General features: G+C 47.0%; 2 protein-coding genes across 4 annotated transcripts in view; one reads left to right on the top strand and one right to left on the bottom strand.

Annotated features, from left to right (window-relative positions):
* Nucleotides 1–1,549: 1,549 nt before the first annotated feature.
* Nucleotides 1,550–11,820, bottom strand: PSME2 (proteasome activator subunit 2). Its single transcript, XM_033170736.1, has 11 exons — nucleotides 11,741–11,820; nucleotides 9,765–9,797; nucleotides 9,594–9,656; nucleotides 8,648–8,734; nucleotides 7,876–7,906; nucleotides 7,669–7,766; nucleotides 4,783–4,851; nucleotides 4,617–4,684; nucleotides 2,895–2,949; nucleotides 1,996–2,082; nucleotides 1,550–1,877 (listed from the first exon to the last, which is right to left on the bottom strand). Exons 1-11 carry the CDS (start codon nucleotides 11,786–11,788, stop codon nucleotides 1,797–1,799), a joined length of 720 nt encoding a protein of 239 aa, XP_033026627.1. The 5' UTR covers nucleotides 11,789–11,820; the 3' UTR covers nucleotides 1,550–1,796.
* Nucleotides 11,821–12,458: 638 nt separating this feature from the next.
* Nucleotides 12,459–23,209, top strand: part of RNF31 (ring finger protein 31) — a 33,705-nt gene continuing 22,954 nt past the window's right edge. For 2 of the 3 annotated variants that reach the window (XM_033169832.1, XM_033169830.1), the window contains exons 1-8: nucleotides 12,459–12,545; nucleotides 14,845–15,036; nucleotides 15,736–15,882; nucleotides 16,208–16,363; nucleotides 16,584–16,643; nucleotides 17,696–17,771; nucleotides 20,558–20,738; nucleotides 22,155–22,542. In XM_033169832.1, coding sequence (XP_033025723.1) covers nucleotides 14,854–15,036; nucleotides 15,736–15,882; nucleotides 16,208–16,363; nucleotides 16,584–16,643; nucleotides 17,696–17,771; nucleotides 20,558–20,738; nucleotides 22,155–22,542 — 1,191 coding nt within the window. In that variant the 5' untranslated portion in view covers nucleotides 12,459–12,545; nucleotides 14,845–14,853. The other variant, XM_033169831.1, reaches the window with a different exon arrangement.

Genomic DNA, 23,209 nt, shown 5'->3' with positions numbered 1-23,209 from the left:
GGGGTCACATACAAAGCTGCCTCTCCCCCCATCCCAATAGAGAGCCTATGTCTTTAATAGTACAGGTAGAAATTCAACAGATGCAGCTTTCCTATCAGTACCACCAAACTAGGAAAAGCTGCACCTGTTTAGTTTCAAGCAGCTCCTAGCCAAATAATGATCCATTATGTTCAGGTGTAACACCAAAGGGAACCAGTGTGGCATTGTGGTGTCGGGAACGCCTGGGTTCAAATCCCCATGTAGCCATGAACCTTACAGGGTGATCTTGGGCCAGGAAACATGGGCTATTAAAAGCAGAGCTATTAGCACCTGGGGGAGCATTCAGATTGGGGGAAAAACGTAGGGAAGGCTTAGACCAGAGGTTGGAAAGGTTTACCTCACCTGGGCTGGTTCACTCCAGCAGAGATCCCTCCGTGGGCCAGATTGCGTGCACCCACGATTTCTGGCGTCTGTGCAGATGTGATTTCCAGCACCGCAGAAGTGAGTCCCCGCACCGTGCTGCTTTAGCGCAGCATGTGGGGACTTACCGAGCGGGTGGCTCTGTTCAAGGGTGGTTAAACGACCCCCGTGGGCCACTTGTGGCCCATGGGCCTTAGGTTGCCGACCCCTGGTTAAGACCATGGGTAGGCAAACGAAGGCCTGGGGGCCAGATCCAGCCCAATCGCCTTCTAAATCGGGACCATGGACCATGGGAATCAGCATGTTTTTACAGGAGTAGAATGTGTCCTTTTATTTAAAATGCATATCTGGGTTATTTGTGGGGTATAGGAATTCGTTCACCCCCCCCCAAAAAAAAATATAGCCTGGCCCCCCACAAGGTCTGAAGGACAGTGGACCGGCCCCCTGCTGAAAAAGTTTGCTGACCCCTAACTTAAAGACATCTCATCAAAACTGGAACACCCAGTTGCTGCTTTAAAGTGAATAAAATTAAATTGGGAGATCAGATTGTGGTGGTGGCTTAAAGGGCCACAATAAATGTGATAATGTGTACCCCTGGAAATCCTTGAGTGCGCTTCTACAACAAGATCAAGGATTGGCCACTGTTTTGCCTTTGACTCAGTTCCAGGATCAAATTGCGAAGAAGCTGGTTTTGATTTCCCAGGCCCATATGACCCAAGTCCCAAAGAAGAAGACACAGACGGAAAATTAAGGCATGTTTTTATTATTATTATTAGACAAAAGTAGTCATTTCCAAAGTATCACACGCTTTCAAATGGCAGAAAACAGCCACCAGGCACAGAAATTCAGAGCACAAAAAATGAAAATCTCGTTTTAAGCCTCTGCTATGGATTTCCTAGATGAGTGTGATGATCTTAAGAGGCTGGAGCAGGCTAAATCAATCTGATTACAAAGCAAGAACTTAGTGCTCTCCCGACGTTTTGGACTACAACTCCCATCAGCCTCAGCCAGCACATTTCTAGTGGGTGATGGGAGTTGTATTCCACAAATCTGGAGGGAAACCAGGTTGGCGGGGGGGCTTTGCTAAAGTGAGAGGGTTCACAGTGGTTCTAGAGATTCAAGCAATTAAAAAAAACATACCGGTAGCTATTGAAAACTTGGATTTCTCCAGCTCTTATTATGTTCCATTTCACAGAACTTTTGTAAGAAAGAAAAGGCAACACATGAAGGCATTATTCATACTCAGCCACAGACGTTTGTGAAGCTACTTTTAGACTCTCCCCCACACCCAAATCCCTTTCTTTTTACTCCTAAATTGCTCTGCTCTCCCCATGACAGCGAAACACACAAAGGAAGATAGGAGAAGTTGGCAGAGGTGGTTGTCAGAGATTCCAGAATCAGTACATGGATGGCTTTTCTTCACCTTTGGGGTTGGTCAATTTCTCCAGGTTTTTGCTCAAGATGTGGTAGAGCTCAGCCTGCAGGGGATGACAGAACACTCGTAAGCGCTAAGAGTTTTCTCGGTTAAAACTCCATTATTTCCCTCTCTCTTTCGACTGCTGTACAAACCCGCCACCTCCCTCCTACCATACTCACATAGAACCCACGGATATCGAGCAGCATCGTCTGGATTTCCCTGTACACGGCCTCATCCCGCTCATGAACGAGACACCGGTAATCCATCTGTAAGGGGATAAAGGTGCACAAGTCAGATCACAACCAGGGACACCATTTCAAGGACGTTAAAAAGCCCCCCGAGTTTCTCCTGGCTACGGTCGAGTTCTTCAGCTTGAACCCTTTCGAGGCCGAAAAAGCCTAAGGGAAGGCTCAAATCCCAAGCTGGTTAGGTTGGGTGAGTCATTCATTCTCAGAAACAACAATGTGAGAAGCTGAGTTGTTTACAACAGGTACAAGGCCACTCTGAAAAATGATTTCTACACATGTGCTGCTTCCGGGCTGGGCAGAGAGAGATGTTTAGTCTCAACTCTGCTATCACAGTGGGAAGATGTAAACAGATTGGTTTGGCAGCTTTTAGGGTCAGGCCTAGAGCGTTAAGATTAAGCTGAACCTCCATCGGGGATCTGATAAATGCGTGTAGAGTTTGTAACGGTGACGCTTAAGAACGACAGCAAAGACTCCCGTTGTACCAAAACATTTCCTGAGATTGATTTCCACACTCCATGCAAGACTTGGGACTCCTACACGCTTGGAAGCTGCGTGTTACATCTGCTAAAAAAAGGGGCCCGGTACTTGGACCCAAGGAAAGGAGTTTTGGTTGCCTAAAAAATTCCAAAAGGTTAAGAGCGTGGTGCTGATAATGCCAAGGTTGCAGGTTTAATCCCCATACGGGACAGATGCACATTCCTCCATCGCAGGGGATTGGACTAAATGTTCCTGAGGGTCCCTTCCAACTCTACAATTCTGTAGCTCTATGACACTCCTCAACCGATCCCCCGAAGTCAGAGTGGAAGGACTTCTGTTTTTCTGTTACTCACCACATGGGTATCCTTGGAAGCCTTTGCCACGGCATCTCCACGCTCTAAAAAATACCTGGAATGAAGAATGATGCCAATGGTCAGAATGCGTGTCACCTGCTCTACTGCTAGACTGTCACCCAGAACAGACTGGGTGGCCCTCCAGGTTTTGTGGGACTCGAGCACCCATCAGATAAAGCCAGCACAGACTGGGAAGGATATGAAACGAATGAAGCTTAAGCTTCAGGGCCCCTGAAGAGAATTTAGTCCACACTGCTTAAAAATTTGGGGTTTAGTACAACTCAAACCAATTTATTTTGTTGTTGTATATATCTCAACAAATCTAAAGTTTGAGAGTCACCAGCAAAGATGTTGTAAAGGCTGAGTGTTGCGGTAAGTCGACTTGCTCTGCCTAGTGTAATTCTTTCCTCTTTTCAACAGAGGTCAAGACTGCTTTGAGGAACGATGAGTTCACGAAAGTACTTAAGCAGATACCCAAAAGCCCCACACTCACAGAAGATTGGTGGCGATTTGCCATGGAGCGACCCCATTGAAGAAGAGAGCAGGGGTTACCCGGACCTCGTTGTTGGTTGTGAAGGGGACCCCATAACAGTTCAAGCTTCAGGGGCCCCCAAATGTAGGACCACCATTGGCACAGACAGTGGCTAAGAATGATGGGAGTTGTAGTCCAAGCAACATAGAGCCTGAGAATTGTACACCATGAGGCCGGAATATTGCACTGCACGCTATGAGACTCCCAAGTCTAAGGTTTAAAAGTAATAAAATAAAATAAAATAGGGAAAACACAGCTGAAGGGAGGGGAAAGAGAATTTCTGCTGGCCATCAAGCAATGGCTTTTCCCACCTGCCTTGCCCCCACTCCCCCAACCCTAGGGAACAGCAGAAGCAGCTGGGAAGAGTTATTTTTCAGGGATATTAAAAAAAAAAATTCACAAGTTCTGTGCCTTTGCTTCTCAATTTGCATTGTGTTATTTTACGCACTGTGACTTGCTGCTATTTTTATTGATCGTAGTTTAGAAATTACATATTGTAACTGTTAAAGAGTGAAGGTCTGTTTAATTGTTATTTGCCAATATTTAATTGTATTGTGGAGACGTGGGTGGTGCTGTGGTCTAACCCACAGAGCCTAGGGCTTGCCGATCGGAAGGTCGCCGGTTCGAATCCCCGCAACGAGGTGAGCTTCCGTTGCTCGGTCCCAGCTCCTGCCAACCTAGCAGTTCGAAAGCACGTCAGAGTGCAAGTAGATAAATAGGTACCGCTCCGGCGGGAAGGTAAACGGCGTTTCCACGCGCTGCTCTGGTTTCGCCAGAAACGGCTTAGTCATGTTGGCCACATGGCCGGGAAAAACTGTCATCAGACAAACGCTGGCTCCCTCGGCCAGTAAAGTGAGATGAGCACTGCAACCCCCGAGTCGTCCTCGACTGGACTTAACGGTCAGGGGCCCTTCACCTTTTTAATTGTATTGTGCACCATTATATTCTAACAGATTGTTGAATATTAGTCTATTTGATGCAAGTTGTTTATTTACATTTTAATTGTGACATTTTCGTACGGGGTCAGATAGCTGCAAACCACCTTGCGCCTAGTGATATAGACCAGCAGCCTAAACTAAAAGTGAAATGAAACAAAAAGTGCTCTGCAACAAAGTGCTATTACACAGAGCGGTCCTGGGGACAAATTACCCAGAATACCTTGTGGTTACCCTCTCATCCTTTCCTCTTACTTAGCAATAGTGGTCTGGAAAGCCTCTGCCTTGGTCTTCAGGGCTGTGATCCGTTCGAGAACCTTCTCCTGTCAAGAGGGAAGAAACAAGACGAGTTGTGCTTTTTGGGGTGGCGAGGGGCGGCCTGTGGATCGGCGCCAGGCAAGGGGCGGATTCTTCCTCTTACCTGAACAGCTACGCCAAAATCGTTGCCGTCCTCGATTTTGGGAATCATGTATTGAATCCAGGTTGTCACCTGAGGGGAACGAGGAGAAAGGAAGATGACGGAGCATCGAGCGAAGGGCTCATTTTTGCCAGCTAGCCCAGATGCACTTCTGAGAAAAACCACACATAATTTAAGATTTTTAATAGACTAGAGCAGGGGTCAGCAAACTTTTTCAGCAGGGGGCCGGTCCACTGTCTCTCAGACCTTGTGGGGGGCCGGACTATGGGGGGGGGGGGAGAACGAATTCCTGTGCCCCACAAATAACCCAGTGATGCATTTTAAATAAAAGGACACATTCTACTCGTGTAAAAACACCAGGCAGGCCCCACAAATAACCCAGAGATGCACTTTAAATAAAAGGACACATTCTACTGATGTAAAAACATGTTGATTCTTGGACCATCAACAGGCCGGATTGAGAAGGCGATTGGGCCGCATCTGGCCCCCGGGCCTTAGTTTGGGGACCCCTGGTCTAGGGGGCCCCTCTCTGGTTGCATTCTGGATAAAATGGCTTTTTAAGGTGCCTATAGCTTTCCTACAGGTCAGGATTATCTGAGATTCAGGATTCAAGCAGACAAAAAATAAAGAAAAAACACTACCTCACAAAACGTGAAATCTGTGGGATTCTCTGCCACATGATTCACAACTCCCGCACCAGATTCCAGTGTCCATTTCCAATAAAACTTTATTATTTAAACAAATATTTCCAGATCCACACAGCAAGCGTGAAAGACAGTCTAAGCGCGTATTTTCCTAGATACTAATAAAGTGCAAGAAGACATGAGCTCAGTAGGCAAGGGAATGAGGGAGGCAAAAAAAAGGGGGGGGACACTTTTTATACAATTTGGCCCTTCCTTCTTTACACATACTGAAGAGGGAGAGTTTTAATTCTCTAGTTTATAAGTTTATAAGTCTGTTTGTAACCAAGCTTTCTTGGTTAGCTTTCTCTCTCTGTATAAGTTGAAAAAAAAAGTTTTTAGCTAAGAGCTCGTCTGCTAATGCATTCTTTACTGACATACTGTTAATCCAGAAGCGGGCAGCTAAGGGAGGGGGCTTCCTCCCCCTTTCTCCTCCTCTCTCTCCTCTCCTTATCTCATACCTGGCTCTGAGTTGAACGAGGAGGCCCCCCTGAATAACTGGAGCTTTCAGTTATTCTGTGAAAGTCAGTATACAGACTCAAGCTTTTTTCTGAATAGGAGTTTTTCAACTTACTCTGGAGTTCTCAGTTTTCTGAGCTGAAAGTCAGCCTTTTCTCAAACCTCTCTGGAGAGAGAGAGAGAGAGTCTTTTAGCTTCTCTGAAAATCTCCTTTTTGTGGAAAAGACAACCCCACCCCCCGGGTAAGCTTCACCCTCCTTCTCTCTGTACAAGTGAGTCTTTCCCCTGGATAGTTTGATCTTCTTTCCTCTATGTAAGTCCCCCCTTTTACCTTGTTCTCTACGCAATTAAGTCCTTTTAACTGATTTTCCTTTTTCTCCCTTTTAAGTCTTTTAAAACTGAGATTCTTTGTCTCTCTCTCTAACTTTTTTTAGTTCTTTTATTTGACATGTAGCTTCTACTGATGTGTAGCATTCCTAGCCTCTCTATAAATGGTATTTAGACTTTACCTGAGTTTGTAAAACTTTGGCTTTTGTCTGTAGCCCCTTTTATTTGATACTATTTGCCTGGCTTTTATTTGATACTATTTGCATGGCCTTTTTAATATTTCTATGTTATTGGCATAATATTTAGCTTTTACTGTAAGCTCTGTCTTTGTGCAACTTATTCTCTTAGTGCATACCTCTCTGGCATATCATTAGTCAATGAAAAGCGCCCCTTCGCTGGAGCGCCCCCTTCCCTGGATGGCACAGGAATTCCTGGCCGAGGGATGTGAGAGTTGCCAGACAGCCAGAGACAGGATAATTCTTTGATGGATGGTCCTGCCGGTTGGAAGGAAAGGCGGGAGGTACCAGGGGCAGCCAGGGGCTGCTTAACCCCCACTTTGAGATAAGAGTGTGAGACAGGAACTTTCACCCAATAATGAACTCAAGGCTGAAACCCCTTAAGTAAAAGCTTTTCTGTAACCTGTTTAGATGAAACCTTTTCTGATAGATATGAACCTTGATTAGTAGTGCATTCCTTACTGGCATATTAAGCCAGGAAAGGAATAGATCAAGAGGGGCCCACTCAAGGAGACAGGCAGGCACCAGGAACGAACTCAACGCTAAGTGACCTTTTGGCCTAAAGATAAGATTGTAAGAACAGGAATTTTCAAGGATGGTACTAATGGTGTGACGTGCAAGAAGCAGATTCCTGGGGAGGGGGAAAGAGGGGTTTGAAGATTATATAAACTGTATGCAACTGATGCTCGGGGCAGTTCGCTGTGAATTATCACGCGGGTGCCTTCCTGCCATTCTAAATGACAGGAATAAAACCTCTTTCTCTATTTCAAATCCTCAGTGTCTTTTTTTGACTCCTTCCTCCCTCACCCCCCCCCCCGGGTGCAACAAAGAACCCAAGGTTAACGGAAAGGCCTGCAATAAGGCTACAATACCTTCCCCAAGACAAGCCTTGAAAATCTAGAACTACCCATGGCAACCAAATAACGCTGATATTCTATCTGAAGACATTTTTTTATCCCCAACTTTTCCCTTCCTTTCACGATCTGGGCTTTCCGTTGCTTAAGCCACAAGGTAAACGCATGTGTTTTTTTTTTTATTTAAAAAAAAATCGTCCTTTTACAAGCTTCCCCGAACCGATGTAATTTTTGACTTTCCCTTTTTACATTTTAATTTCCGGCTGTCGCTAGGACCGTGCTTTCTGTGTCGTGCACGTCGTAAAAAAGGAAAAGGGAAAAATAATAATCTACCAGTATGCATTTCTCTTTGAACTCCCGGACTTCGGGTTTGACGCGATCCAAGAGCGAAATGATTGCTTCGTTGGCTTTCAGGTAGCCGCATTTTGGAGCTGCAGGGGGGAGAAAGCGAAAGTCAGTCCCCAAAATGCAATGGAATATTATTTGCGCTCGGCCCAAGATCTAATTTCCCTTCCTTCCAACTGAGTAACCCTCTCTCACCTTCCTTGTCCTTCTCCTTCTCTGTCTCCATCTGTATGGAAAAAACACACACACACCAGCAAATGCTATTACATCCTTATCAGTGCCGGATTTACGTATAAGCTAAACAAGCTATAGCTTATGCCCCCACTCTCTTGGGGAGGCCCCCAAAAATTTAAATGAGAAAAAAACCTGGATGTACATTTCCAAAATACTGTATAAGATCAAAAACAAATAAAATAAAACCTACACACAGCAAGAGTGTTTTTTGCGTTGTGTAGGCTCCTATTTGTTATGTGCAAATGGCTTTAGATACCTATTAGGTCAGGGGTCAGCGAACTTTTTCAGCAGGGGGCCGGTCCACTGTCCCCTCATACCTTGTGGGGAGCCGGACTATATTTTGAAAAAAAAATATGAACGAATTCCTTTGCCTCACAAATAACCCAGAGATGCATTTTAAATAAAAGCACACATTCTACTCATGTAAAAACACGCTGATTCCCGGACCGTCCGCAGGCCGGATTTAGAAGGTGATTGGGCCAGATCCTGCCCCCGGGCCTTAGTTTGCCTACCCATGTATTAGGTCCATAAATTGCCCTATAGCATATATTCAACACAAAAAACAGCGACAATTTGTTGTTGACAAAGGACAGCTGGACATATAAAGGGCCCCATTGCCTTCAGTAGCTTAGGGCCTCATCGAACCTAAATCCGCCCCGATCCTTATCCTTGCAGGTGGATCCTGGGTTTTCTTGGGGGGGGGGTAGAGAAGAAGACCCCTCAAACAACTCACCTCATCATCTTTGGGAGGGGGGTCTGGGATGGGGATATCCAGTGGGGCATGGAGGGTGGTCAGATCTTTAACATTCAGCGCACCTTCCTGAAAAGAGAACTATTGTTACAGAGCAGCTAGCTATGTAAAGGCAGTGTGGTATAGTGGTTGGAGCACCGGACTAGGACTTGGGAAGGTCCCATAACTACTCACTGGGGCCTAATCTACACTACAGATCTGAAGCGGCGTCTGGTTTCACCCCAAAGTCGTGGTTTCGCCCCAGAAAGATTACGGGAGCTGTAGTTTATTAAGGGCGCTGCTGAGAGTTGTTAGGAGACCCAGAGCTGCAATTTGCAGAGGGTTTTAACAATCAATCCCTCTCCCCAAGGAACCCTGGGAATTGTAGTTTTCTGAGGGGAATAGGAAGGAAGGTATTACCGCATTTTTCCGTGTATAAGACTAGGTTTTTCCCCCTTTAAAATAATGTCAAAAATTAGGGGGAGTTTTATACATGGATACATCTCCCCTCATTTTCTTAAATCTGAGTCCCCCAAAATAGGGGGAGTCTTATAGACAGAAAAATGTGGAGTTTTAGGGAAAGAAAGGAAAACAGGAAAAAGTCCATGTGGCTCAAGTATCGCATCAGGACCTGGGAGTTCGGGGTTCAAGTCCTCAGCTATGAACCTCACTGGACGACCTCGGACCAGACACAGACTCTCAGTGTGGCCTACCTCACAGGGTTGTTGTGAAGATATAATGAGGAAAGGAGAAAAAAACCAGACGTCAACCTTGAGCTCCTCGGAGGAAAGGTGGGGTGTAAATGTAACTTTTTAAATGCAAATGTAAGCAAGAAAATAAATAAGGGGACAGGGATGGAGATAAAGGAAGAGAGAAGGGGGAGTTATATAAATTCGTCTCCGAAAAAGGATCTGGCCACCCTGAGGGGTCCCTGTTGGTGTTCCCTTACCTTCAGGAACTGATCCAACTGTAGTATCTTCCTGGGCAAAAACGTGCAGAGAAATTCTTCGCCCTGCAGGGTGAACCGGGGGGGGGGGGATTAAAAGAAACAAATTACCTTTAGGGAGAGGGGTATTTGGAGAGATTTGGGGGGCAGGATTTTAAAATGAAAGAGGCTTACCTCTTGCAAAAGGGATTCTCTGAAAACAGCCATCTAAGGGAGGGAGAGAGAGATTGTGAAATGCACCCACTTCTGGGGCTGAGCAAGAACATTACGGAACAGCAGCATATAACACACAAATTCGCTGGAATAGCAACGTTTCCCGTTTTGCTCCGCTGGATTAAAAAATGTGCCTTTTTTTAGGAATGCTACCAGAAAAAATCCACAAAGCAGTGAATAGAACCCATGCATACAGATATGTCCAAATATGTTTTAATATTAACTTCAACATGTTTCGTACAGGCTTTTTCTTTTAAACTCATTAATTTTAAACCCTATTCCTCTGAGAAACTTGGGAATTGTAGTTTACCCCCCCACCACACAAAGAGCTAGGATTCCCAGCACCTTTTAACAAACTTAATTTCCCAGGATTCTTGAGGAGCTGGGTGTCTTAATAAGATTTCATTGTATGGTGTATACATAGCCCAAATAAAATAGCTTTCTATGTAAATCAGGTGTGGCTAACCCTGCCTGATCCTCTACTGCCGTTCCCCAAGATCCAAGATTTGGGCATCAATGAAAGGGGGGGGGGGCGAAATTAAAAGTAGACCCGGCAGATTTTCCAAAATAGATTCCCCCGGCACAGATCATCAAAGGGGCTGTTTGCCTTTGTGCATGGAAACCTAGTCAGATGGGCGGGTTATAATTAAAACAAAACAAAAATAAAAATAATTACTATTACTATTGTTATGTGAGAGGGGGGGGTGTGTGTAGCCAGACCCATTTTCGGCATGCGGCCCCCAAACATTTCAGAATCTGGCCCTCGAGGCGGAAAACCACCCTTAGCCATGCCTGATGTAAATAATTAGCAAAGTGCAGACACTTCCCTGTAAGAATAAACAGGGGATTTCTGTAGCATGGGTGGAGGATGAAATAAAATATGAAGGACAGTTGCTGCCAGTAGTTACACCCACCCTTGCAACAAATAGATTCCTTTCCTATTACTGGATTCCTGTAGGTCCCAGGAGGTACATAGAATTGTATATTTTGAAGGGACCCCTTGGGTAATCTAGTCCAACCCCCTGCAATGTGTGAATATTTCGTCCAATGTGGGGCTCAAACCCACAACCCTGAGATTATAAATCTCATGCTCTACCAACTCAGCTATCCAGTCCCTGACAACGTAGCTATAAATTATAACTGACTCATAAGCTGAAAATAATGGAAATTAGCCTGCGGATTTGAAAGCTAACCCCACCAATGTCAACGGGACTGCAGTCCTGTGTCCTGCTTTCCTAGGAGTAAATCTCCACAGACCATGCTGGGGTGGGAAAACACCTCCCTGACCTAGTCTCCCCCCTTTCAGAGCCTGCTTTTTGGCCTCAGGTGGGGAACAGCAGGGAGGGTTGACAGCTATGAATAAAATTGAAGATGCCCCCAAGCATGTGCAGAGTGCTTTTACGCCTAGCAGTAAGCAGAGGGGCACCCAAATCTAGGATAAGAGAGAGGTAGCGTGGCCTAGTGGTTAAGTGTCAAACTACAACCTGTCGGAGCTGGGTTCGAATCCCCACTCAGCCATGTAGCCCATTGGGGGTGGCATTAGGCCAGTCACTGCCTCTCTCAGCCTAACCTACCTCGCAGGGTTGTTGTGGGGATTAAACGATAAGAACCGCGTAGCCCGCCTTGGAGAAAAGGGTGGCACAGAAATGAAGCAAGCAAATAAATAAATGCATTTGTAGTAATTGAAGGCCGTGCCTGAAAACGAGCAATGAGGCGGTGGTGGGAGGAACGCGCTGCTTAGTAATAACAACTAACCCTCAGCACATGCTCAGAGGCACTCTCGTTTCTCAGAAGCCACCAGATCCGGGCAATAACCTTAGTCCCCGCGCCCTATTTTTAGAGATCCACCAACATCGAGCACCCTAACATTTGACACACCCCCCCCGCCAGCCTTCCCCTCCGCTTTACACCCAATTATTTCCCCCCCAATTCCGCACCTTTTCACGGGACTCTTTGCTGACTTGGATTGTGCAGGATTTTGCCATCGTGGCGTTGTTGTGGGGGGTCTTGTTCAGGCAGGGAGGGGAAGAACCCAAACAGCAGCAGCAGCGAGCAGCAGAAAACAGCCTCTTCCTCGCCCGATCGCTCCTTCTCGGAAGCCGCTCAGTTCCACACCTTCACTTTCACTTTCGCATTCACACGTTCCGCCCACGCGCCCGGCCCCCCCCCCTCCCACGCATCGACGGGTCGCCTTTCCTTGCGTTGCACAGAAATAGCCCCGGGAGGGAGGGAGGGACATACCCCCCCCCACAAAAAACCCCAAATTTCCAAGAAACGTGCGAACGTTTTGCAAGGTGGGGAAAGAAAGGAAAAGAAAGAAAGGGACTTTTGCATCGCGGCGACACCCCCACTTTAAAAACAAAACAAAACACAAAAAAACCAGCAGAATAATCCCAGGACCTAATGAAGCAATTCATTAAATACATTTGGGGATTCCATAAATTTCTCCACCCCCAAATCCCAGCTAAGAGGCGAGAAGCGGGGCAGGCTGTTGGTTGGCCAAAGGCGCTCTGCAGATGCTCAGAGGCACGCCGGTTATTCTCCCCCCCCCCTTTTTTTTTTTTTTTGGTTTTGCAATCCCTGGAAAAGGCAGCTTGTAGTTCTTCCTCCCGGTCTCCTGGGGTCCCCCTCGGCTCCTCTCGGCGGGGCTGGGCTTCCCTTTGCCTTCAAGCCCTGCCTCGTTTCCTGCTCTCCTCCGATCCTTCCTCCTCTGCAACCAGCTGTTGGGGTTTCGCATGACAAGTGAGTGACATCTCTCTCTCCCCCCCCAGCCGCCCCCAAACAAGGTAAGATCCTCCCCACCCCCAAACACATACACTTTCCTCCCCCACCACTTTCAAAGGGGGCAGGAGGATCCCCTTGAAACCAGCCAGCAAACCCCGCTTGCAACTTTTATTCCCCGGGTTGGGGAGGAAGTCAGGCTTCCCCCTTGTGCAAAAGTGAAAGCTGCAAAGCCCCCCACCCTCCCACCCCGCAAATCTGAGATCCTGCACCCGCGATGACCCTCTGAGCCTGCCCCACTGAAATCGGAGGGACTTTCTCCCGGGTCAGTTTGCACACCATGAGGAAGGCTGCTTGCAAACGGGGGTTGGAGGGCTGCCCCCCCCCCATTTTCTTTTCTTTCGATTTGCAAGCTTCTAAAGAAGGGCAAGGAGCCGCCCCCTGGTTTTTCACAAAATCGTAGCATCGGAAGCATACCCTCCAACAATTTTCGGATGAAAATGGGGGTGTCATATTCCATAATAATAATAATAATAATAATAATAATTTTATTATTTGTACCCCACCATCTGACTGGGTTGCTGCTCTGGGCGTCTTCCCACATATGTAAAAACATAACAAAACATTAAACATTTTAAAAACTTCACTATACAGTCATACCTCGGGTTACGGCCGCTTCAGGTTGCGCGATTTCGGGTTGCGCACTGCGCCGAACATGGAAGTAACGGAACGGGTTACTTCTGGGTTTCGGCGCAAGCTCATACCAAGAACAAACTTAGTTGGTCTCTAAGGTGCTACTGGAAGGATTTATTTATTTTTTATTTTGTTTTGGTAGGATAGAGAGCTTGACTTAGATCAAATTGCTGCTCAGCAATGATGTTTACCTTCGGTAGGGCACCTCCTCGCTGCCTTATCCTACCTCTCAGGGCTGTTGTGAAGACAAAACAAATTTCCCCCTCTCCCCACCATGAACTCTGCCTTGAGTTCCTTGAAGGAAAGTTGCCATATGAGTCTGGTAATGCATGCGTGAATAAAAATAAATACATTTTAGCCCTGATCTGGGGACGCGGGTGGCGCTGTGGGTTAAACCACAGAGCCTAGGGCTTGCTGATCAGAAGGTTGGCGGTTCGAATCCCCGCGACAGGGTGAGCTCCCGTTTTTCGGTCCCTGCTCCTGCCCACCTAGCAGTTCGAAAGCACGTCAAAGTGCAAGTAGATAAATAGGTACCACTCCAGCGGGAAGGTAAACGGCGTTTCCGTGCGCTGCTCTGGTTCTCCAGAAGCAGCTTAGTCATGCTGGCCACATGACCCGGAAGCTTCCGCTACTGCTGAGCTTTTAACCCTGAATGCTCACACACTCTCACAGTCTGTGGACAAATGCTGGCTCCCCCGGCCTAAAGAGTCAGAGTCGTCCGCGACTGGACCTAACGGTCAGGGGTCCCTTTACCTTTACCTTTACCTAGCCCTGATCTGAGGTTCTTTTTCCATTTGGTGGGTGAAGGGAATACCGTATTTTTCGCTCCACCATCCATGTAATTATGTTCCACTGGTTGTCTTCTAGTTGTGTGGTGTTAGTGAGGTGCCCTTTGTTGGTTTGTTAGAGGGCTTAAATTACCGCATTTTTCGCTCCATAAGACACACTTTTTTCCTCCTATAGAGTAAGAGGAAATATCTGTGTGTCTTATGGAGCGAATGGTGGTCCCTGGAACCGAATTTCCCAGGGGCCAAAAGAGGATCATGCTTTTTATTTTACAAAGAGAAAAGGGGGTGTTGAAAGGACCCCCCTCAGCAGCTGATCAGCAAGAGATCGGGAGAGAGATAAGAGTCCCGGCTCCCTTTCAGCCCCACCCCCTTGCCCAGGCCTCCATTGTTGAATGTTCTGGAGAGGGAGGTTGTTTGTTTCCCCAGCGACATGTGACTGACTGATTAGATTATTTGTCTGGAAACTGTAGAAAAGGCTCCCTTTCCTTTAGAAGCTGCAGAAATGTGAGTTGAACACCATAAAAACGGGGCTTTTCCTCTTTCCTTTTCCCCCTTTGCAAAAAAAGCTGCAAAACTTTTAGCTGATCCTCAAAAAAACAGGGTTTTTCCCTTTGCAAAAAGGATGCCAAACTTTTAGCTGATCCTTAAAAAAACAGGGCATTTAGAGGAGGAAAACCAGAAAAATATTTTTCCTCTGTTTCCTCCTCTTAAAAACGGGGTGCGCCCTATGGTCCGGTGCGCCTTATGGAGCGAAAAATGCGGTACTTGGTTGAACCCAACAGGTTTCGTAGGAGAGAATCTTTCTTTTCTCTTGCATATTTCCTCCTTCTCTTCCTTAGGTAGCAGCCATGGGAGATGTGGAGCGCAATTTCATGGCTCTCCGGGACGAACTTGTAGCTGCTTTGATCGAGAATCCCTTAGAGCAGAACCCGGAAACTGTACAGCGTCTGCTGGAGATGCCGTTTTCCCCTGCCCAGAAATATCTGGAGATAGATGCTAAAGGCATTATACAAGCCAATACCCAGGGGCAGGTAAGGGGACAGTGTTGGGGGTGTGTGCAATGGTGAGGGTGGGGTGGGGGGGGGGTCTGGAAAACCGGGGTGGGGAATTAAAAAATTTTTTGGGGGGGGATGGAGATTCAGAAGAGGAAGCCAAAACTAGTGTGTGTCTCTCCCTGCAAGAGCTCTGATGCTATGGGCAGGTGGGACCTTAACCTGTGGAATATCTGCCTGTAATGCGGCTTCCACACAAGGAAGGGGGTGTGTGGAAAGGAAACAAGCCCTTTTCTAGGTGCATCGGCGAAACTAGTCGTTATGTAGAAGTGAGGATCGAGCTTTGTTTTGGGGTGGTGGGATTTAGGCTGGTAGCTGGGCTGGGTCACTGCATTTATCATTCGTACAGATGCAGAATTGAATAGTTCCTGCCTCGGAATCCTAAAGGTCTCCACTGTTTATTTAAAAAGACGCCCCAGGAACAAGGTTCTAGTCCCTAAGATAAGAGGTAAAGTTCATGATATGTGTAAGGTTGGTGTGAATGCACCGTGATCCCTCTGAACGCTTGAGAGATGGTGCCGCCAACTGGGGTCTGGAAGGGTCACAGCAGAGCAAACGAAAACCGCAAAGGAAGGGGATTCTTAGAAGAGCTTAGTACAGCCTCGTGCGATTTGGAGATTGGGGTTTATGTACGCACGTGCAAAGAGACGCCGCCAAATTTCCGAACCCTTCCCCCAGCCTCAAAAGGACCTTCGCACCATCTCCACTGCCCTGAACATCTTGGAGAAATATGGGCGCAACCTGTTGAACCCACACAAGCCCCGCTTCTGGAGGACCGTCAAGTTCAACAATCCCGTTTTCCGGGACACAGTGGACACCATCCAGGTGAGAGAAGCATTCCTTACCTGTCTGCTCACCCCTTCCTTTGGTATTTTTTCAGCACCGGGCTCAATCACTAGTCTCATCCCTGCTCTTATATCCTTTTGAGTTTCTTTCTTTTCTTTCTTTCTTTCTTTCTTTCTTTCTTTCTTTCTTTCTTTCATTTTTACTACTAATAGCATGAGCCTGGTGAAAGATATTCCATTGAGAAGGGGGCCCACACAGATAAGGCCCTGTTCCTAGCAGAGGCCGAGCTAAGCTGTGTCCCAGCTGACCCCCTCCTCCTCTTGTCACCCCAGCCCATTTATTGTGTGTCCCACGTTCCTGGCAGGGTGGGCGAGACGTCCTTCGCCTCTACGGATATTCAGAGGAACAGACGGACGGACTTTGCTTCCCGGAGCATCTGTTGGAGCCAGATACCCCTCATGTGGCCTCCATCACGGTGGATGTCATGGTGTTAAGGGCTGAACTGAATCTCCTTATTTCGGTATGGTCTGTTTAGGGAAGCTTTTAATGTTTGAGGTTTTATCGTGTTTTTAATATTCTGTTGTGGGAGCCGCCCAGAGTGGCTGGGGAAACACAGTCAGATGGGTTGGGTATGAATGAATGAATGAATGAATGAATATTATCATTATTATCATTATCATTATTATTATAAATTCAACACTCCACATACCCTCATGGTTCTTTCCCCCCCCCCTTTTTAGGACAACCACCCCAATCCTCTGGTGCTGCAGGAACTATTGCAGGGCGGGGACAGCTTACAGGTGAGTAAGTGAGGGGACAGAGCCAGGCATAAAGTCCCAGGAGCTTAGCTAGCAGAGAGGGAGCTGAAAATATCTTTGTGTTTTCATCCATTTGAGTTTCAGATGGGCGTTAATGATGCTGTGGGGCCACCCCAGCCCCACTGGCTTCCTCAGAACCATGTGTGTGTGTGTGTGTGTGAGAGAGAGAGAGAGAGAGAGAGAGAGAGAGAGAGAGAGATATTGAGAGAGAGATTCCCTCTGCTGTGGTTCTGACAGCAATCCTCAGATTAACTTGGCCTAATCCTGTTCCCGGGATGTGGCCACTGTTGCAGGCTGACAGCTTCTAGGAGCCACAGGTGAGAGATGAGTACAATGGGGGGGGGGGACCAAAGGTGGACAAAATACCCATCCCCTAACACCCCAGCCAGGGATGCGGGTGGCGCTGTGGGTTAAACCACAGAGCCCAGGGCTTGCCGATCAGAAGGTCGGAGGTTCGAATCCCCGCGACGGGTGAGCTCCCGTTGCTCGGTCCCAGCTCCTGCCCACCTAGCAGTTTGAAAGCACGTCAAAGTGCAAGTAGATAAATAGGTACCACTCCGGCGGGAAGGTAAATGACGTTTCCGTGCGCTGCTGTGGTTCACCAGAAGCGGCTCAGTCATGCTGGCCACATGACCTGGAAGCTGTACGCCGGCTCCCTCGGCCAGCAAAGCGAGATGAGCGCCGCAACCCCAGAGTCGTCCGCGACTGGACCTAATGGTCAGGGGTCCCTTTACTTTTACCTTTAACACCCAAGCCAGGTGGTGGGAGCCGATGGGTCTCAAACCGTAATTCCCCAACCAGGACAGGGGATATTTTTCTCTATCCAAAGACTATTTGATCCACAAGGTGTGGGGGAGAGATGACGCCTTACCAGGCCCTCCTGCTACTCCCGCCTGCACTCCCGTCGGGAGGTGGGTGCCCGAGTTTCGCACTCGCGACAGCTTCCCAGCTTTTCTCAAAGGCGGCTGCAGGTGGAACGCATTACGTTGTGTCCTTGAGGTCACGATGGCACAATGTCCTTTTCTTTCTCCCAGGCCGGCCTAATCGCAGACGCCTTCCCCGTTCAAGAAGCGATACCGCCACGCGCCGTTTCAACATTATCGCCCACAGGTAAAGGGGTACCAAGGGGTTGGCGGTGGAAATAGCACGGGGCTTTTCCAGTTGAATACCCGCCTGTCGGGCATTGACGTGTTTGTTCTGCCGTGCATGAATTTGGTTCACAATCTCTCTTTGTTCTGTAAAGTAGTTTTCGTTTTATAACGTGCATGGAACAGAGAAGATGGTCATGCCCCTGCCATGGGTTCGAGTCCTATCCTGCTCTGGAGGGTAGGACTCGAACCGATGGCTTCAAGTTACAAGAAATGAGCTTGTGACGAAACATCGGGAAGAACTTTCTGACAATAAGAGCTATTCCAACAGTGCAACGTTCTTCCAGGTTGTGTACTCTCCTTCCTTGAAGGTTTTTAAGCAGAGGTTGGATGGCCGTCTGTCTTGGATGCTTTCGTTGAGATTCCTGCACTGCAGGGGGTTGGACTGGATGACCCTCGGGGTCCCTTCCAACTCTACGATTCTATGATCCTATGACAACAGTTTTTAAAACGAAAAGCAAAAGCGTGAAATCGGCAGGTGGAATGAGTACCGGTAGTTGCAGGTTCTTTAGCGTCCTGAAAACCTGGCATTCGAGATGTTAACAGAAGAAGAACACAGTGGATCCTCGGTTTTTTCCGAATTGTCTCAGAAGCCGAACAATTTGGAACCCAAACGCCGAAAACCGGAAGTGAATGCTTCCATTTTCGAGGGCTTCCTAGGCATGTCTCTCCATTTTCTCTTTTTAAAAAAAATCTTTATTGAAATTCTGAATTAAAACATACAAAACCGTCAAACAAAAAAAAGGCAAATCAAAACATATCAAAACATATCAGAACAAATCAAACAAACATACGAAACTTAGCATTTATCAGTACTTCAACTAATTTATCGCTTTTATCACATATTTGTTTCTTTTAACCTATTCTATATATCTGTAAAAAAAAAAAAAAACATTCAACACATATCAAATACTCCACACCAACCAATTGGCTTCCGTTTGTCATCCTCCCGGGTTATTAAGATTTTCCTTAATTTTAACTTTGTTAAATCTCTTATTCCTATACTCTATCCTTTATTTCACCTATCACCACTATTTTATCACCTTTTTCAATACGGAATATTCAGAAATAGATCCAAGACTTCAATGTGGGGCATTGTTTTTTTCATATAATCGCCAAATTTTTCCCAACTTTCCTGAAATTTTTGGTTGCTGCTTCTTCTTATCGAATCTGTTAATTTAGCTAGATCTATATAGCTAAATACTTTCTCTTGACATTCTTTAATTTTCAGCACTTCTTGTTTCTTCCAATAAGGGACTTGCGGGAAAACGATAAATTTAGAAAAATGGGGAAAACTATGGAAGGAATCTTAGAAGTTCATGGCTGCTGAAGGGATTAGAGAAAATATGATCAAAATGTTCTACAAGTGGTACATAACTCCGAGTAAAATACATAAAATGTACAAAACAAAAGATAATCTTTGCTGGAAATGCCGAAAGGAAGTGGGGACTTTCATGCATATGTGGTGGCATTGTGGAGAAATTAGAAATTTCTGGAATCAGGTTTTTGAAGAAATAAAAAAGATTTTGAAATACAATATAAAGAAAAATCCAGAATCCTTCTTACTGGGGATAATGGAAGAGGAAATAAATAAACAGGATGAGAAGTTACCATATTTTTCATTCCGTAAGATGCACCTTTTTCCTCCTAAAAAGTAAGGGGAAATATCTGTGTGTCTTATGGAGCGAATGGTGGTCCCTGGAGCTGAATTGCCCAGGGGCCAAAAGAGGATCATGCTTTTTATTTTACAAAGAGAAAAGGGGGTGTTGAAAGGACCCCGCTCAGCAGCTGATCAGCAAGAGATCGGGAGAGAGATAAGAGTCCCGGCTCCCTTTGGCCCCGCCCTCTTGCCCAGGCCTCCTTTGTTGAATGTGCTGCAGAGGGAGGTTGTTTGTTTCCCCAGCGACATGTGACTGGCTGATTAGATTATCTGTCTGGAAACTGTAGAAAAGGCTCCCTTTCCTTTAGAAGCTGCAGAAATGTGAGTTGAACCCCATAAAAACGGGGCTTTTACTCTTTGCTTTTCCCCCTTTGCAAAAAAAGCTGCAAAACCTTTAGCTGATCCTCAGAAAACCAGGGCTTTTCCCTTTGCAAAAAAAGCTGCAAAACTTTTACCTGATCCTCAAAAAACCAGGGCTTTTCCCTTTGCAAAAAAGCTGCAAAACCTTTAGTTGATCCTCAAAAAAACAGGGCTTTCCCCTTTGCAATAAAAAGCTGCAAAACTTTTAGCTGATCCTCAAAAAAACAGGGCTTTTAGAGGAGGAAAACCAGAAAAAAATTTTTTTTCTTGTTTCCTCCTCTAAAAACGAGGTGCGCCCTATGGTCCGGTGTGCCCTATGGAGCGAAAAATATGGTATTTCTATATACAACTGCTGCGGCAAGAATCCTGTTTCTCCATTTTCTCAATGGAATTCGCCGACCGCCCATTGAGCCTCGGTTGTTGAACGTTTCGGAAGTTGGACAGTCTTCTGGAACAGATTACGTTCAACAATTGAGGTTCCACTGTAATAGGCATGTTTCTAGAGCTCGTCTCTGTAGAGAGAAGCATCGGCCGTGTGAAATGGGGCTTCAGCCATCTTTGTCTCCTCCTCCTCAGGTCTAGTAGAGGTATAGCAGATTGTGCAGGCATATATACCGATTGGGTTTTTTTTTGGGGGGGTAGTTTACTTAGGCTGCAAAATTCAGGTATTCTTGGCCAAAAAGACAGAGGGGCGTTCCTGATTTTCTCTCTCCCCCCCTCCCACCCAGGTTACCTGCCCCCAGAATCCTGCCTGCTGTGTGGTTTGGAGCCCCCGTTGCTGCATTGCCCTGCTTGCGCCCAGTCCCTGTGCCCAGACTGCGACCTCCTCTTCCACAAGCACCCCTCGCGGACCCATCACTGCCGGGTGCCCATGAAGGAGAAAGCTTGGCGTAGCCCCCCTGCACCCAGGTTAGCACAATGGACCCCCGCTTTGACTCTGCGTCCGCCTTTCAATCTTTCTGCCCCCACCCCAAGCCGCGTTCACAAAGGCAAACGATTTGGCCCCTTTTCGCGGGATGGTTTTTTTTTTGCTCAGGGTGGACATTCCCTGCCTCTGTTCTGCTCACTTCAAGAGGAGGAAATGGTATTCTCTCTCCCCCCCCCCCCCAAAAAAAGATGGAGGGATATTTCGGCGGTGGTGTGTCAGGGTGTCCTAAAAGTCTCTTCGTGCTTTTTCGTTTCTAGTAGCCGTTTTATTTCTGGCGGGCAGAAACATCGTAAGAAGGGCAACCCTCGATCGTTTCCCTCACGGTTCTGAAACTGTAGCAAATAGTCCGCTCCCAAAAGGTGCCGTTTGGCTTAGAAGATGTGGTCGTCTGGGTCCCGTCAATGCCCATTCCTGAAGAATGTGCGCATGTAGTCGAAAAAAAGCCTTGAAATGAAACTTGAATAGTTTTGCCCAGGAAAACAAGATTTCTCCCAGCATCATGCAGGGTTCCCTTGGCAACAGGCTTCTTTATTAGATATGCTCTGAAGGCGAGGTGAGGCTGTTCCTCTGGCCACATGGCTAAAGAGCAGAGAGAAGGAACGATTCTGTGTCTTCAGTTTTACCTTGTTTTCCTTAGACAACAGTAGTTGTCATATTAAGTCTTCAATAAATACTTTAAGCAGAACTGGAACAGGCTGTCCAGGGGACATTTGCCTTTACCTTTACCTTATTCCCATGTGGGAATTTGCCCACAGATGAGCTGAACTATGAAATATTATAATAATAATAATAATAATAATAATAATAATAATAATAATAATAATAATATATTCATACTCCACCCATCAGACTTGGTTTCCCCAGCCACTCTCTGCGGCTCCCAAAACACGATAAAACATCAAACATTAAAAACTTCCCAAACAGGGCTGCCTTCAGGTGTCTTCTAAAAGTCAGATAGTTGTTTATTTCCTTGACATCTGAAGGGAGGGCGTTCCACAGGGCGGGCGCCACCACCGAGAAGGCCCTCTGCCTGGTTCCCTGTAACCTCACTTCTCGCAGGGAAGGAACCGCCAGAAGGCCCTCAGCGCTGGACCTCAGTGTCCGGGCTGAATAATGCGGGTGGAGACACTCCTTCAGGTATAAGAAGATTCTGGAAGACTTTCTCCTCAACTACGCTGACTCAAAAGGAACAAATTGCATTGATAGCTTACAGGGCTGGCCTAAGGCATTTTGTCCCCCCCCCCCTCCTGAGGGCAAAACAGAAAACGGCGCCATCCCCTGAGGCGATTCCTTGGATCATTTTTTAATTTGCAGGCCGGCCTCCATCTGGGCGGTTCGCAGCATATGCTTCGTTCGCCGCTGACCAGCGCTTCTCTTGGTTTCCGCTCTCTTTTTAGCGTGACCCTGCTGACCTCTGACGCCGCGTCCCTGAGGCCTCCGACAGAGCCCCTGATGCCGCCCTGGCACAGCCTGACCACCCAGCGGCTCCCTTGGTGCTGTGCCGCGTGCCGCACGAACAACGACGCCCGCTCGGTCCTGTGCGTGGCCTGCGACAGGCCCCGCGGCTGCAAGACGCCCCTGAACCCGTCGCCCGAGGACGAGCTGGCCAGCTTGGGGCAGCTGGCACGGGGGCGCTGGGCGTGCCAGTCGTGCACCTTCGAGAACGAGCCGGCCACGGTCCTGTGCGCCATGTGCGACAGACCCCGCCTGGCGGGGAAGCCCGGAACGGGAGATGCAAAGCCCCTCATCGCCTGGGGCAAAGAGCCAGGGCCACAACAGGAAGACGTAAGTGTGCCCCTGGGCAAGAGGACGGTTTTGTTTTTTGTTTTTTCTCCGTACATCTTATTATTATTATTATTATTATTATTATTATTATTCAGTTTACATTTTTATCATATCACAATCCAACAATTGTTCATATTACCAAAAAACATTACTCATAATGAAGAAGTAGAAGAAGAGTTTGGATTTGATATCCCGCTTTTCACTACCCGAAGGAGTCTCAAAGCGGCTAACATTCTCCTTTCCCTTCCTCCCCCACAACAAACACTCTGTGAGGTGAGTGGGGCTGAGAGACTTCAGAGAAGTGTGACTAGCCCAAGGTCACCCAGCAGCTGCATGTGGAGGAGCGGAGACACGAACCCGGTTCCCCAGATTACGAGTCTGCCGCTCTTAACCACTACACCACAATAAGCATTGACTTCCCTCCTTAAGTATTCACTTAAATCTTAGCATTCCACTTGCAACGTATTTACCTTCTTTCTGTCTTAATAAACCTAACCATTCTAATCGTAAATTAGCTCCTTAATTTAGCCTTACACAATATTTTAACTCAATCCTACAAACGTTTTCAAATGTATGCAATGATTTTTCCTATATTGTATAAATTTGCTCCAGTCCTTTTCAAACAGTTCATCACGCTGGTTTCGGATCTTCCCCGTCAGCTTATCCA

The sequence above is a fragment of the Lacerta agilis genome, chromosome 14 (genome assembly GCF_009819535.1).
Source record: "Lacerta agilis isolate rLacAgi1 chromosome 14, rLacAgi1.pri, whole genome shotgun sequence".
NCBI lineage: Eukaryota > Metazoa > Chordata > Lepidosauria > Squamata > Lacertidae > Lacerta > Lacerta agilis.
The sequence above is the reverse complement of the archived record's forward strand: the minus strand, read 5'-3'. Positions and strand labels throughout refer to the sequence as shown.